Source organism: Pipra filicauda, unplaced genomic scaffold (assembly GCF_003945595.2).
Source record: "Pipra filicauda isolate LSUMZ 115617 unplaced genomic scaffold, ASM394559v2 scaffold311_size1313980_pilon, whole genome shotgun sequence".
NCBI classification, from domain to species: Eukaryota; Metazoa; Chordata; class Aves; order Passeriformes; family Pipridae; genus Pipra; species Pipra filicauda.
The window spans coordinates 146,416-159,221 of record NW_024104434.1 but is presented as its reverse complement, the minus strand read 5'-3'; the positions used below and the strand labels follow the sequence as shown (position 1 = coordinate 159,221).

Sequence of the window (12,806 nt, the reverse complement as noted above, 5' to 3'; positions counted from 1 at the left end):
TCAGTGACTCAGAAGCTTCCTCTGGTGAATGCTGGCATCTCTCCTCTGGCATTTAGTGCTGGTACCACGGAGTTGATGTTGGATTCAGTGTCTGACTCTTTCACCAGGGCTGCGGCTACCTGCATGTTTACAAAGACCTTTCCAAACACTGAGTGTGGATTATCCTTCTGGAGTCTGCCAAGGAATCATTCTCCTGTTTTTCAAACCACTGGAGTTGCCCTCTGTTGGTTTGTAGCTGCCAGCAGGAACAGTGACTTGGATATTTACTTTAAAAACTCTGTGGGTAGAAGTGAAAGAGTTGGTCTGGTAATAGTGGCTAGTTCAGTTTGCACTGAGGGGAGGTTTTGCCTTTGGGAAGAAAATTGATCCAAGAGGAAATTTGTTGTTGAAACATCTGGTGTTTCCAGAGACGCTCTGCCTGTGCAGAGGCACTTCTGCAGGAAGTGATGAGCTCAGTCACTTCTTTTTTTTTTTTTTTTTTTTTTTTGGATAAGGAGGGATAAACAATTTATAGAAGGTAATGGGGTTTTGTTGTTTTTTTTTTTTTGATAAGGAAAAGAATCAAAAGCTTTTACTCTGCATTCTGAGAGAAGCACTTGATATCCTGATATTTTAGTAGCCTGGTTTTGTACCTGCTCCTGTTTGAACTTCCTCTGAGTTGGATAAGGGGTGAAGTGCTGTGCTCTGTGCATGGCAGTCGTGCACCCTTTTCTACTGCCAAATTACTGTATCCAAGGACCCCGGTTTCTAATGGAGGTGACTGGTGGTGTTTTGTGTTTGACTGATGCACTTGGGTCCTTCTGTCACCGTTTTATGGAGCTGAAATCCCACTTCAGAGACTAACAAGAGCCTTTTGTGATGTTGCACTAGTCACATACCTTTGTGAGGAAGTTTCATCCCATTTCTATTGCTCAGATCTTCAGAGTCATTCAGGTCTTCCTGTATAGAATCCCTGTAGAGGAAGATCAGTGTATTTCCTAGGTTTGACTTTAGGATTTTTAGTTGGTAATTTGTTTTACTATTTTTTGTGCTAAGGTGGTTACTAAGAATATAAATTGATTGGTTTCTTAGCTGATAATTTAGTACCATTTACAGCCTCCTAATTGTGTCGCTTTTTCACTGCAACTCATTTTTATCTAATTCATGGTGGACTTCAGTTGTTCTGAGAATTCCAGTCTTTTCCAGTTTGACACCATGAATGGTGTCAAATGCTGAAGGCTGGATGACTCTGCTGTCCCTTTCCTAGGAAGTGTACTGGAGCAGGGAAAGAACCAGCTGATTTGTTAAATGCACTTAAAATAATTCTGTATTTTTGCTGGTTTTCTGTATTTCCATCAAAGCAGGAGGAAGTAAACTTAGTCAAAGATACTTTGGTGGTAAAATGTGAGTGACTCATAGACTTTTAAAGTGAGAAAGCAAATTTTTTTTTGTTTTGCTTTCTAGCTATGAGGATGTGACAGTAAGTTCCTGAAAAGTTTAAAATGTAGTTCTGTATTATGATTACTCTGAGAGAGTAAAAACTCTTCTATGTTTTCAAATCTAAGGTCCTGCAAAACGTTAGTAAGGAAGCGCTGAGAACAACACGTGTGACAAACTTTTGGGGGTAAAGTCCATAAGGATTAAAAAAAACCAAACAACCAAAACCAAACAACCAAACAAAAAAACCCAGGTGGAAAATAACCTGAACTCCAGCTCCCCTGTTTCTCCTCCTGTCACGTGAAACCAGGGACTCAGATCTGCACCTTAGAGGTTCATAAATTTCCATAAAGATGCATCCAGGTCTTGAAGAATCCCATGTTCGAGCTGAGATCAGTCATAACTAATGAAAAGGTTTCTTTTTAATATTCTGTTCCCTGAGCCCAAGCTCTGTTTCCCTGACAAGGTGAGGGTACCCTCTGCAGAGGCCTTTTAAAGCCATTTAAACCAGACCTAAAGGGTGGACCAGTCGTAGAACTGTGACTTTGGGGTTTTTTTTGCACAAACAAGCAATAATGTAGTTTTTTCAGCTTCAGTTGTCAGTATTTATAGCTTTACTTGAATATTTCAGTGTAGCCAACTCACTTTCCTCCTTGTGATTGCTTTGCCTTGAGATATGGGAAGGTGAGCAGGCACAGGGCTGGGGCTGTCACTGCTGATGGCTTTAAATATTGATCAGTACTTCCAACATTCCCTCAAATGAGCTGGGAATGCAAACCCTGGCTAAAACAGGGAGCTGCCCGACTCTGTTCCCCTCTGCTGAACCCTGTCTATAGAAATGTTCTCAGTTCTGCTTCTCGTTCTTTTCAATGTCCAGTGGAAAATATTTCCCCCCCTGCTTGTTTGTGTGGGTTTTCTGGATGTTTCTGGACAATCTCACGTTCTGACAGGCATTTTCCCATTGTTTACGTCACTTCTGTAGCCTAGGATTTTTCTCCAAAAGCTGAAATTCAGTACTTAGAGAGCAAAACATTTCTGTAGAAAATAAAGTTGCACAGATTCAATACATAACTCTGATGTCTGATAAGGTGAATTAGTGAGAAAGAAAAATGTCAGAGAGGTGAAGGGAGTGAAAAAAAATCACACAATTATGAAGTTATGATGAATCATGAGTTATGATACCTCTTGCTTCCCAGGTAGAAGCACAAGTGCTGAAGTATAAGAAGAAATCTCTGGGCCCCAGATAAAATATAGACATTACTTAAGAGATTAGACAGTTTTATTCACTGGCAGAAGGATGAAGGTGAAATGCTAATTGCTCAGGTTCCCTGGTGTGACCAACCTGGCAGAACCTGTATTGGATGTTCAGCCTATTCTGGGATGGCATTTTTCAGGAACATTAAGAATGTACAATTTTCCTGGAAGGTGTTAACATCATCAGATTATGGATCATTTGCCCTGTATGTGGCTGTACAGCCTGTGAGTTTAATAAAAGTGTTCCAGCTCCTGATGACTAATTACTGGCTTAAAGACTAAAACACTCTGTGAAACAGAGTTTTCCTTGGGATGAGTGTAATTGCTCAGACATCATGTACAGTCTGCTTGATTTTTTTTTTTTTCATGGCAAAGAATATAGTTTCTAATTCTGCACATTCATCACATTCCAAAGCAAACCAGTGCTTGACTTTATATGAACTTGTAAACCCAAATGTAGCTGTGCTTTTTTGCCTGTTGAATTTTGTGGGAAGAGGGAACTGTAAGTTCAGCTGGGCCTGAATTCCATAATGCACCAGTTACTGGAAGGGGAGGAGGGAGCACTGAAGATGTAGAGTGGTTGTTGCTTTAGGTAGTTGCTATTTCAGTCATTACTTGAAAGTCAGTGTGCATAATCCTTGAGAAATTATTTCCTGGATCAATTTAAATCAAGGAGCACAGCCATCTATTTGATTTGAGGACAGCAGCCTGCACGTCTGGATTTGAGCTGCAGCAGCAGAGTGGCTGATGGCACTTGCTCCTCCTCTGCTGGAGTGTTTTGCTGTTCCTGGCAAATAACAGGATCTTCATCCTGGAGAAAAACTGTGCCTTGGTCAGTTTGAATTTGGTGGTGTTTTCCTTGGTCTTCCCTGCCTTTCCTCCCGAGACTCCTGGGTTCATAATGTCACCCTGGAGCTCTGGGAAGGTGCCTGAAAAAACGCTGAAGCTCTGGGACGTGACCTGTATTTTTCTGGGATTCCTTTTCCTTTAAGCAGCATTTGGCTCTTACAGCTGTATTTAAATACCAATTTCCTAGCGTGTTCTGAACTTGAAAGTTGTATCAGTAAAGAGATGGTCTTCACACAGAGTGCTAAAATGGAAGGGAAAAATTTGGATTCAGTAAACTGACCCATAAGGAATTGCTGAATGAGTTCCCACTCTGCTCTCTCATGGTGGTGTACTATTGCTAACTCTCACATTTTTGTCTCCTTGAAAACCTGCTTTTGGGTACAGGGTTTGGAAGCTGCCAAATATGAAAGTAATGCTGGCTTGGGAACTGCTGTTTCCTTCAGCATGAATTATGTATATTGCCCCAAAATAAGGAATTATTCTGTAATGTAGCTCCAGGGGCAAATGTTTGGCTTGTAATGCATTTCCCCAAATAAGCAACACTTAACAGGCTTCTTTATTTTATATACCATATATACATATACTTCTTTATTTTCCAGATCAGTATTTTGTCTTCTGCATTCCCTGAGTTAATTAGTGAGAAACTTAATTTTGAAAGGAAAGCTGTGAAGGTTGTCCCACCTGGGACCAAGAGGCATTTTCCATAGAGTTCTGGTGGAAAAAATCTCCAAACCTGACGTCACTCTGGGCATGAGGAGGCTCCAGTCTGTTTTGTTGAACATGGTCTGCTTTAAATTCTTTTACAGGCATCAGTTTTTTGGGTGAACTTTTACTGGGTGTGAGGTTACGGTGCTGATGAATGTTAAAGATGTGTTTATGGCTTACATTAGCAATGTATATCTGTACATGTAATAACTTAGTCTGGTTTTGTGGCTTCCTCTGAGTGGAAATATTACTAATATTGTGGCATGTAAGAGCATCCCTGCAATGTTGTGAAAGTGTGGAAGGCCTAAATCTACTTCCTGGCCTTCGGTAAATTTTTCCATATGTGCATTAGTCAAGCAAAAATACTCCACCAGGGCTGTGATGCTTCCAAAACACAGCCCAAGGGATTTGTGTGGACATTGCTATCCTCTAATCTTCTGGTAAAGGATCTGCCCCTTCCCAAGTGCTTTTGGAAGTGGGAAGTGAGCACTATGCAGTACTGAAGTGAGCTGCTAAACCAGAACTGGGGAAGTTTTGGAAAGCTGAAGTTCAGCGACTTTTCTGGTGATTGGCAGCAGAAATCCTCCTGCTCACACACTGCCTAAACTATTTTTCAGCAAGCTATGAGATATTTTATGAAATGAAAACTGAACTTTGTTATCAAGTGGTCGTGGCTGGTGGTTTTTTTTAAACTCTGGCAAATTTTACTCCAATATTTTATCTGTTGGCTGCAAATCCGATCAGCTGAAGAATTTAATCTCTTCATCTTTTTCCTTGACTATTGAAGGGCAGAATTCACGCTATTCTTGGTCCTTTTATTAAGCCAGGGATTTATTTCTACTCAGGCAGCCTCCTCAGACCTCACCTAGGCTAAGCTAAAAGGCTGGATTTCAGGTATGCTTGTGTCTTGGACATGTACAAATGAACACTGAGTATGAAATGAGTAAAAGGAACTGTTCCAGAGGATCTTATAATCACTGAGTTCACTAATATCACTGACATTTTAAGTTACTTTCATATAAAAAAGTAGAGAGATATGAAGTACATGGAAAAGTTCCCTTTTGTGCAGAGGGAGAACAAACCTTGGTAATTTTTCAAGCTTAAAGGTTCTCAGCATCATTTACCAGTTAAATTGCATCCAAATTATAATCCCTAAATGTTGGGACAATTAGGCTGGTAATCATCTGTGATGCATGAAGTTTTTGTGGGTACCAACATACATGACTAAGCCTGACTTTATTTTGTCTCCAGTTTGTTTTTCCGCTGTGCCAATACTGATATTCCCATCCTGGAGCTGGATTTGGGGCTCTCAGTGCTGCCATACAGTCAAAAGTTTAATCCGTGATTTAGGGCTGTGGAGTGTCACTGGAATAGAAGTTATTTACTGGACCCTGACAACCTGGAAGTGACCTCAAGTTGTGCCAGGGCAGGTTTAGATTGAATATCAAGAAAAATTCCTTCACCAAAAGGATTGTCAAGCCCTGGAACAGGGTGGAGTCACCACCCCTGGAGGGATTTTAAAGGTGGCACTTGGGGACAGGTTTTATTGGTGGCCTTGGCAGTGCTGGGGGAATGGTTGGACTTGGTGATCGTGGAAGTCTTTTCCAACCCCAAACAGTTCTATGACTTCCTGGAAATTCACTGCTGCAATTTTAGTCACTATTGGTAAACATTTCATTCTTGGCATGTCAGGAGGAAGTGCTGATGAATCAAAGAGATCTTGTTTAAAGAAGTCTTAAGTAGGTGGGGGGAGTGAAAAACAAGTACTTCGTAATTTGCCTTACTGGAAGTGCCTTCAGCAGTGTCATTTTGCATTTAAGAAGCAGTTTGGTTGGTCTGGCAGCGATGAGAGGCTGCTTAAAAACCAAAAAGTACAATGTTAATTGAAAGAAATAATTGAAAACCTGTTTTTAATTGAGCTATATCTTAGCCAGAGCTAAGTAATACCAAGTTTGTTGTCCAGTATAATCAGCTGTGGTCTGATGAGGATATCTCTGTAAGGTGATTTCTAAATCCTTCAGTTTATTTTTGTTATGCCGTACTTGCTAAGCTATTTTACTTTTCAGAGAAGTGAATTTACGATATGCTGGATGTTTGTGTGAGACTGCTGAGGAGATGAAGCAAATTTGAGCAGTCACTTGGCAAATCTCATCACAGTATCATATTTAAAAGTGCACACTTGTACATGTTTAACTCAAGCTTTGTTTTGCTGTGCAGGAGGTCCTCCTGTGGGGTTAAAAAATCCCGAGTTTTAAAAAAGCAAACCCAAAGAACAGCACCCAAACCCCAAAAAACTTGTTTCCTGAATGGATCTGCATAATAACTGTGTGTGTTTTGCTGCGTTTCAACCAAGACATTTTCACGTCCTTACATCCTTCTGCCATTTTAAGCAGAGAACTTTTCCCATAGGAAGGAGAAAAACTTTGTAAGAGAATCTAAAAAGTTTTTTTTGAACTGCTTTAGGGGACAGCCAGAGGTACACACAGGCCTTCAAACATCCCCGTCAGGTGGTTTGAAACCAGCATTAGTTGCAGTGAGTTTCTTCGAGTTGCAGGAGAAAAAAAATCCGTAGTTCTTTCCAGATCCGTGGACTTTTTTTTTTGGTGGCGAGTTGTTTTTTTTCCCCCGTTTTTCTTGGTTAAGACTGTGTGTACATTCCAGTGTCCTGGCTGGGCAGGAGTATCTCTGTGGATGCCTTGTGCTGGCTGCTGTGATGGCTTCACATGCTTGAAATAGTTGCTCCACCACCTCTTACGATGGCCTTAGTGGAAATTCTAGTCCGTGTAATCCAGTTGCCATGTTCTCCCTTAATCCCTTTTGGGATGGTTTTAGGAAAAACTGAAAAAAATCAACCCTGGAGCGAGTATTTTGCCCATTTTCAGTTAGTCTGTGTTTCCCTAGCACTCCAAATGCTTTTTGCAGTGTAATGGCCTGGTACCTCTGTGGTTTTCCAGAGGAGCCCTGTCCGTGTTCCAAGTGCTCTTGGCGACGCGCGTGCCCTTTCCTGCACAGCTGCTCTCCGAGGAGCCACGTGAGTGTGCCAAGCAAAGCGAGTGTTTGGGATTTGTTTGTTCTTAGGGACTCGTTCCTAAAGTCGTGGATTTCTCTTAATAGCAGCTTCATGAAAATATTTAGGTTAGATGCAAATTATAGCAGCCTTAAACCTAATTTGCAGCGTGTTCTGCAAAGTCATCTTATTTCTCCCTTCCCCCCCCCTCCCCCCAGAGCAAAGGAAAACTCTCTCCTCGTGGTTGTCGTGCAGAGCTCTTTGCAGAGAAGTCCCCAGACATGGGGTCATCTCTGTTGTTCCAGCAGAGATCAACCAGCAGTTGGCACAACGGATATGACGGTTTTCCTGGGATGGTGAAAGGAAAAATTATCTACTTCCAGCAGTTGTGAGGGCAGTGTCTGCCTGGGTAATAAAAAGAACCTTGCCCTGTGCTCTGCCAGAAGGGCTTTTTGCATGGAGAAATCAGAATCATCCACTTATTTAGGGCTGGGAGCACTTTCAGTAAGGCTGAGCTGTTAATAGCCCTGCAGGCAGCCAGGTTAGGAAATGAAGGCACACCAGTGCCACCTCTGGACACGGTGCTGCTCGTGGAGCAAAGAAAATGGCTCCTTCTCCTTAGCTTTTAGTAGCAGAGGTATCATGACATCTGATTTTTCCAGTGGGAGAGGGGGATTGGGAGTTTGGGAACCCCTCGTCCGGATCCAGCTGCTCATCTTTGCCATCCCTGGTGGTGGTGGCACCGGAGATGAGCTGGACTGGAGAACTGATCTGACTAAAGAAGTTATTTATGCAAATCTTTATTATAGCTGCTGGTGGAGAGAGTGGGTGGGATGGTCCCTCTTGGCACTGCTGGAGATTTGTGAGAGACTCGATCCTGTACCCACAGCTGATGATTAGGAGTTATCTCAAACCACACTAAATGGGTTGCTTTTTTCGCAGGAAAAGCTTGTGTAAAACCTTTCTGTTCTTGTGTAGCTCGAGGGCTTACAAATACTTTTTTTTTTTTTTTTATTTTAGTACCTTGTGAAAATTACATGGAAAGTCGTTGAGTTAATGGAATTTTCACTTCTAAAGTTTCTCAGATTTTAATCTAGGTGTCATATCTGTAAAGCCTGCCCCCGGGTATTGTGTGGGAGTTTGATGTCCAGAAAAAGGGCTTTACATGGAAAAAGGAGTCTGCCATTAGGATATGAATTTGTTTGTTTCTTACTGTCTTATGGCTCATGGAATGCTTGAATTCCTCCAAGCCCATAAATTTTCCTAAATTGTTTTGGTAAATTGACTTTGTACATACGGACTTCTGTCTTCAATGTTTGTTTAATCTTAACAAATTAATAACCCACGTATTTTTAAACATTTCTGACTCCATTGACACTACTATCTTTATCTTTCATATTTCTTTTTAGCCTTAATTTTGTGTGACTGCCTGTCTCTTTTCTCTATCTCTGTGGAAGGATTTTTATCTTGTCTAGCTGTGCTGATTGAGATTCTCTTTGGTTGTGGCAAATTGATCTTTGACCTGGAGAAGCAAACAAATCTCCTTCTAAAAATACGATATTTGGGATCTGTCCCAGGTATAAAATGCCTTTTTCCAGCAGGGAATTATCTGACCGTGTAACAGTGCCAATTCCTGCAATTGTTGCTCAACATATGAAGAGTTTATGTCCAGTATTTAAGCAAATGTAATGGCATCATAAATAAAATATAATCTGTAGGGTAAGTTGTCTTCTTGCATTCTAGGATAAAGTTCCATAAAGGAGAAAGGCCATTATCTAGTTTTATCTGCCTTTATATCCCTTAAGTATTTAATATAAGATACATATCTTCAAGTTTAGCATTTTTTTTCCTCCCCAGATAGAAAAAGGCATTAAGAATTTATTAAATACCGTGTTGTCTTGCCTGTGGCGTGCTATAGGAGAGTGCAGGTATGAATCTTCTCAACAGCAAGTGTCTTGTGGTTTCTAATTGTGACTTAGCTCGGAGACTGGCAGCTTTTATTAGAAATCTGTGTCTCAGAAGTTCTCCCTTTTTGGTTTAGTTGGTTTTGTCCTGGTTGTAATTAAAGATGGGGGTTAGGTTTTCTCTTGGAGTTGATAGATTGTTCGCACTGCAAAGTAGATGGATGTTTAATTATGCAGATCCATGGCTTGATGTTCCCTGTTCGATGGGGTTTGAGCAGGAGGGCAGTGCTTGTCCATATCCTGTTCCATCGCATTTTCCCCATTGGAAATGGGTGAATAAAGTACCTGCAGCCCTGGATCAGCGAACCTTCCCTTCCCTTCCTATTGGCATCGCTGTGTCAATAAATATGCCACGGTGGGAATTAGCTGAAGGCAGAGGGGAAACCTGAGTTTTATTCCCATGCTGTGTGAAAATCCTGAGGATCCGAGCCTGCAGATGGACACGACCACTTCACCAGCTCTGGAAAATGTTGGGATTTCAGAGGCCACCCACCCTTGGTTGGCTCTTTGCTGTCTCCCTTGTCACAGCAGGGACTGCTTGGATACCGTTGCTAGAGCAGCGATTTCGGTCTGCCCGGTGTGGAAAGAGCGAGCTGATTTCTGTCTCTTAGTGCTCAACCTCTGACTTAACCTCCTTCCCTTCAGAGCTTTCATGGCAGTGCTTTTTCCTCCAGCCCTTTGTAGTAATCCAGATGCTCGTGTTCTTTCCCTCCTACACAGCAGATGGAGATGGCATAAGCCTTTTGATGAGTTTCCTTCTTTTTACATAAGTTTTATGAGCTGACGAGTTCATTAGTTGGATGTCGTGGAGTTCATAAGGCCTGTCCAGCAGGTGGTGCATCGTCACCTCGCCAATAATTATATACATTTTAGTCATTTTTGGTTGTTTTTTTTTTTAGTTTTTTTTTTTTTAGTTTAATCTGGGAGGTGAACTTTGTTATTAGGAGAGGAGGCAGACCTGTCATGTGACTGTCATGATGAATCTGTTTAATTTTAGCCAAAAAATGTATTCTCAATTTGCTAATCCCCATAAATACTGTGCTGTTCCAAACTGCAGCTCAGTTTTGCTTGGTTGAAGGGTTGAACTTCTGCTTTCTTGTGTGTTGTCCTAGGCTCGTAGCTCATGAAAAATACTTGTTAAAATTTGGCATGAGTTAGGTGGTCATCTTCCACCCTCCAGGAAAGCTTAAGTAGGTTAACAGCTCTCTCTCTCTCTCTCCCTTCCAATATTGCCTGTCTAGTAAAGGACAATTTTTGGCTTAGTAACCCTCTCACTGCTCATCACTAACCTTATTGAGAAGTTCTTACCCCGATGGGGTGAATGAGCCCGTTTTTTCCACTTCATTACAGACTTGTAATTCATCTGTTTTACATTTGTTTCACAATTTGGATTTTTTTTTTGTTTCGCAACTTGGGGCTCCGTTTCTCAACCACGAGGCTCGGGGGCGTATTTTGATGGGTCCTGTAAAATAGTGATGTACAAAATTTTTAACAATGAGGGGGAGAACCCGAGTCTCCACCTGGTGATTTAGGTGGTTGCATGAGAATGTTACTGCTCTGCATGTAAACAGGTTTATTGGAGAAGTAAAATAGGTGGCTGTTGTTTAAATTAATTCTGGCTTCTCGGGTTTTTTTTAGGAATATCTTGGTGGATAAGCCCAATGATCAGTCCTCAAGGTGGTCTTCAGAAAGCAATTATCCCCCCCAGGTAAGCCGTGTTGTACAACTTAATATATCCTGGAATTTTTATTTTGAATGCATGCTGCTGCTGTTGACAGCTTTTATTGGCTTCCTTCTCTGAGTAAAATGCAGATTGTTGGTACATCAGGTATTTACATTTCTAGCAATTTGTGATGTTTCAAGAAATGCTTCATTGCGGGGGAAGTTTCAGGTTTCATCCTTGGCAGTCGTGGTCGTGCTGGAAATAATGGAACCTTATGGTGAGATTAAGTTGCTAATGAGGCGTGAGGTCCCCCTTTGTCAGCACTACTGGAGGCTGTTGTAGGTTCTTGGCCTTGAATCCCAGATCTAAGGAGCCTGTGTTTGTTTCTCCTTAACAGCACGTTTAGAAATGTAGCCTCTGGTTAAAGAAAACACCAATGTCACCTCTTCTGCTGGCTAAGCACCTTATTAAAATAAGATTTGTATTGATTTTAGCATCTAATTTGCTTTCTTGCTATTAAGTAGGTTTTAGGTTATCCAGAAAATGCTTTTCTGCTTATTTTTTTTTTTCTCCAATAAATGTGTTATCCTTTTTTTTTTGTGTTAGATCCGCACCTTATTACTCTGATACTGTTTGGTCAGCTTCTGTATCTCTTATGTTTCTTGCTGGTTTGAACTGTTTTTAAATTCTTCTGTTTAAAGCACTGAGCAGAGTGTCTTGTGCAGTGTCTCTCTTGTGCAGAGTTCTGCTTATCTGCTTATTTAATCCAAGGATTCCTCATGAGTGAACTCTCACAGGATTTTTCTCCAGGTAAATCTTGCTGCTTTGCCTCGGAGGTGTGTTAAAAATCGATAGTCTGCACTGGTGGCTCCTTAGAGCAGCAGGTCATCCTGTCCAGCTGAAGAGCTTTCATCTGGATTTTCTGATCAATCCTTCTCTGTTGTTGTGTCTGCAAAAGTGGAAGGTTTTTTAGAGGAGATGGAAAACTGTCCTCTTTATTCCATTAACATGTTTCATAAACCTGCTTGTGAAGACTAATAATTTTTATTCTCTTGATACCTCTGTGCATATACTGCTTTTAATTTGATTTTTTTAATATATAATAATTTTGATAAGCAGCATAGGAGCTTAATCCATGGCCTGAAGCAGTTTTAGTCTATCTAGGAACTATGGATTGCAGGGTAATGGATGCTGAGCTTGGGTTCTATTCCAGTCTGTACATCCTTCCTCTCGTGCAGGAAGCACATGTTGTTCTTAGGGTGCTCTTGTTCCCAAGGCAGGGTCAGTTTTTGTGGTGTGGTTTTGGACTGGGTTTTTCATCTGAGGTGTACTTTTAGTTGCTGCTCAAATTTGCTCTTTCATTTTCTGAGCCATCCTGAATATTTATTGCTTTTAAAAATCTGATTGTGGAATGGGAAGGAACCTCTTGTAAATGGTGCTTTAGAATATTCCCAGCCTGTGCTCCAAGCTGACAAGCAGTGATGAGGGTTGTATTCAGACATGTAGATTAAGCAGGTAATAATTAGAGTGGCAGACTTCTGTACAAACCACACGAGCTTGTTAAAGAGATGTCTTCCAAAAATTTTATGTGGATTGGCCGTGACCCGAATGGAGATGTTGCTGCAGAACGACTGAATCCAGCCCTGGAGAACTGGGCACTGCTCTGAATGCTAAGCAAGGCATTTAAACCAACCTTTTTGGTAGGAGAGAGATGAATTAACACTGTCATTTATCTACCTGTGTGTCACATATCTAGACATGTATTAGGTATCCAGAATTAAAGTCTGACTTGGAAAAAATTGATCTCAGTAGTTGCAATCGAGATTGGCAAGACAGTATTTGAGTTTTATTCTGTTATTTAAAGACAAAACCAACAGAAAACCTGGCTGCCTGACTGGAAAAGATCATCCTGCTCAATTCCTCTTACTGATTCTCTGTATCCAACAGT

The 12,806-nt window shown here is 41.2% G+C and overlaps 1 protein-coding gene across 2 annotated transcripts in view; it reads left to right on the top strand.

Moving 5' to 3' along the window:
* The window catches only part of MKLN1 (muskelin 1), a 102,708-nt gene that overhangs the window by 3,529 nt on the left and 86,373 nt on the right, over positions 1-12,806 (top strand). The window contains exon 2 of one of the 2 annotated variants that reach the window (XM_027710054.2): positions 10,834-10,903. The exons of the other annotated variant lie outside the window; for it this stretch is intronic. Coding sequence (XP_027565855.1) covers positions 10,834-10,903 — 70 coding nt within the window. The remainder of the gene's footprint in view (positions 1-10,833; positions 10,904-12,806) is intronic. 2 annotated transcript variants of the gene reach the window in all.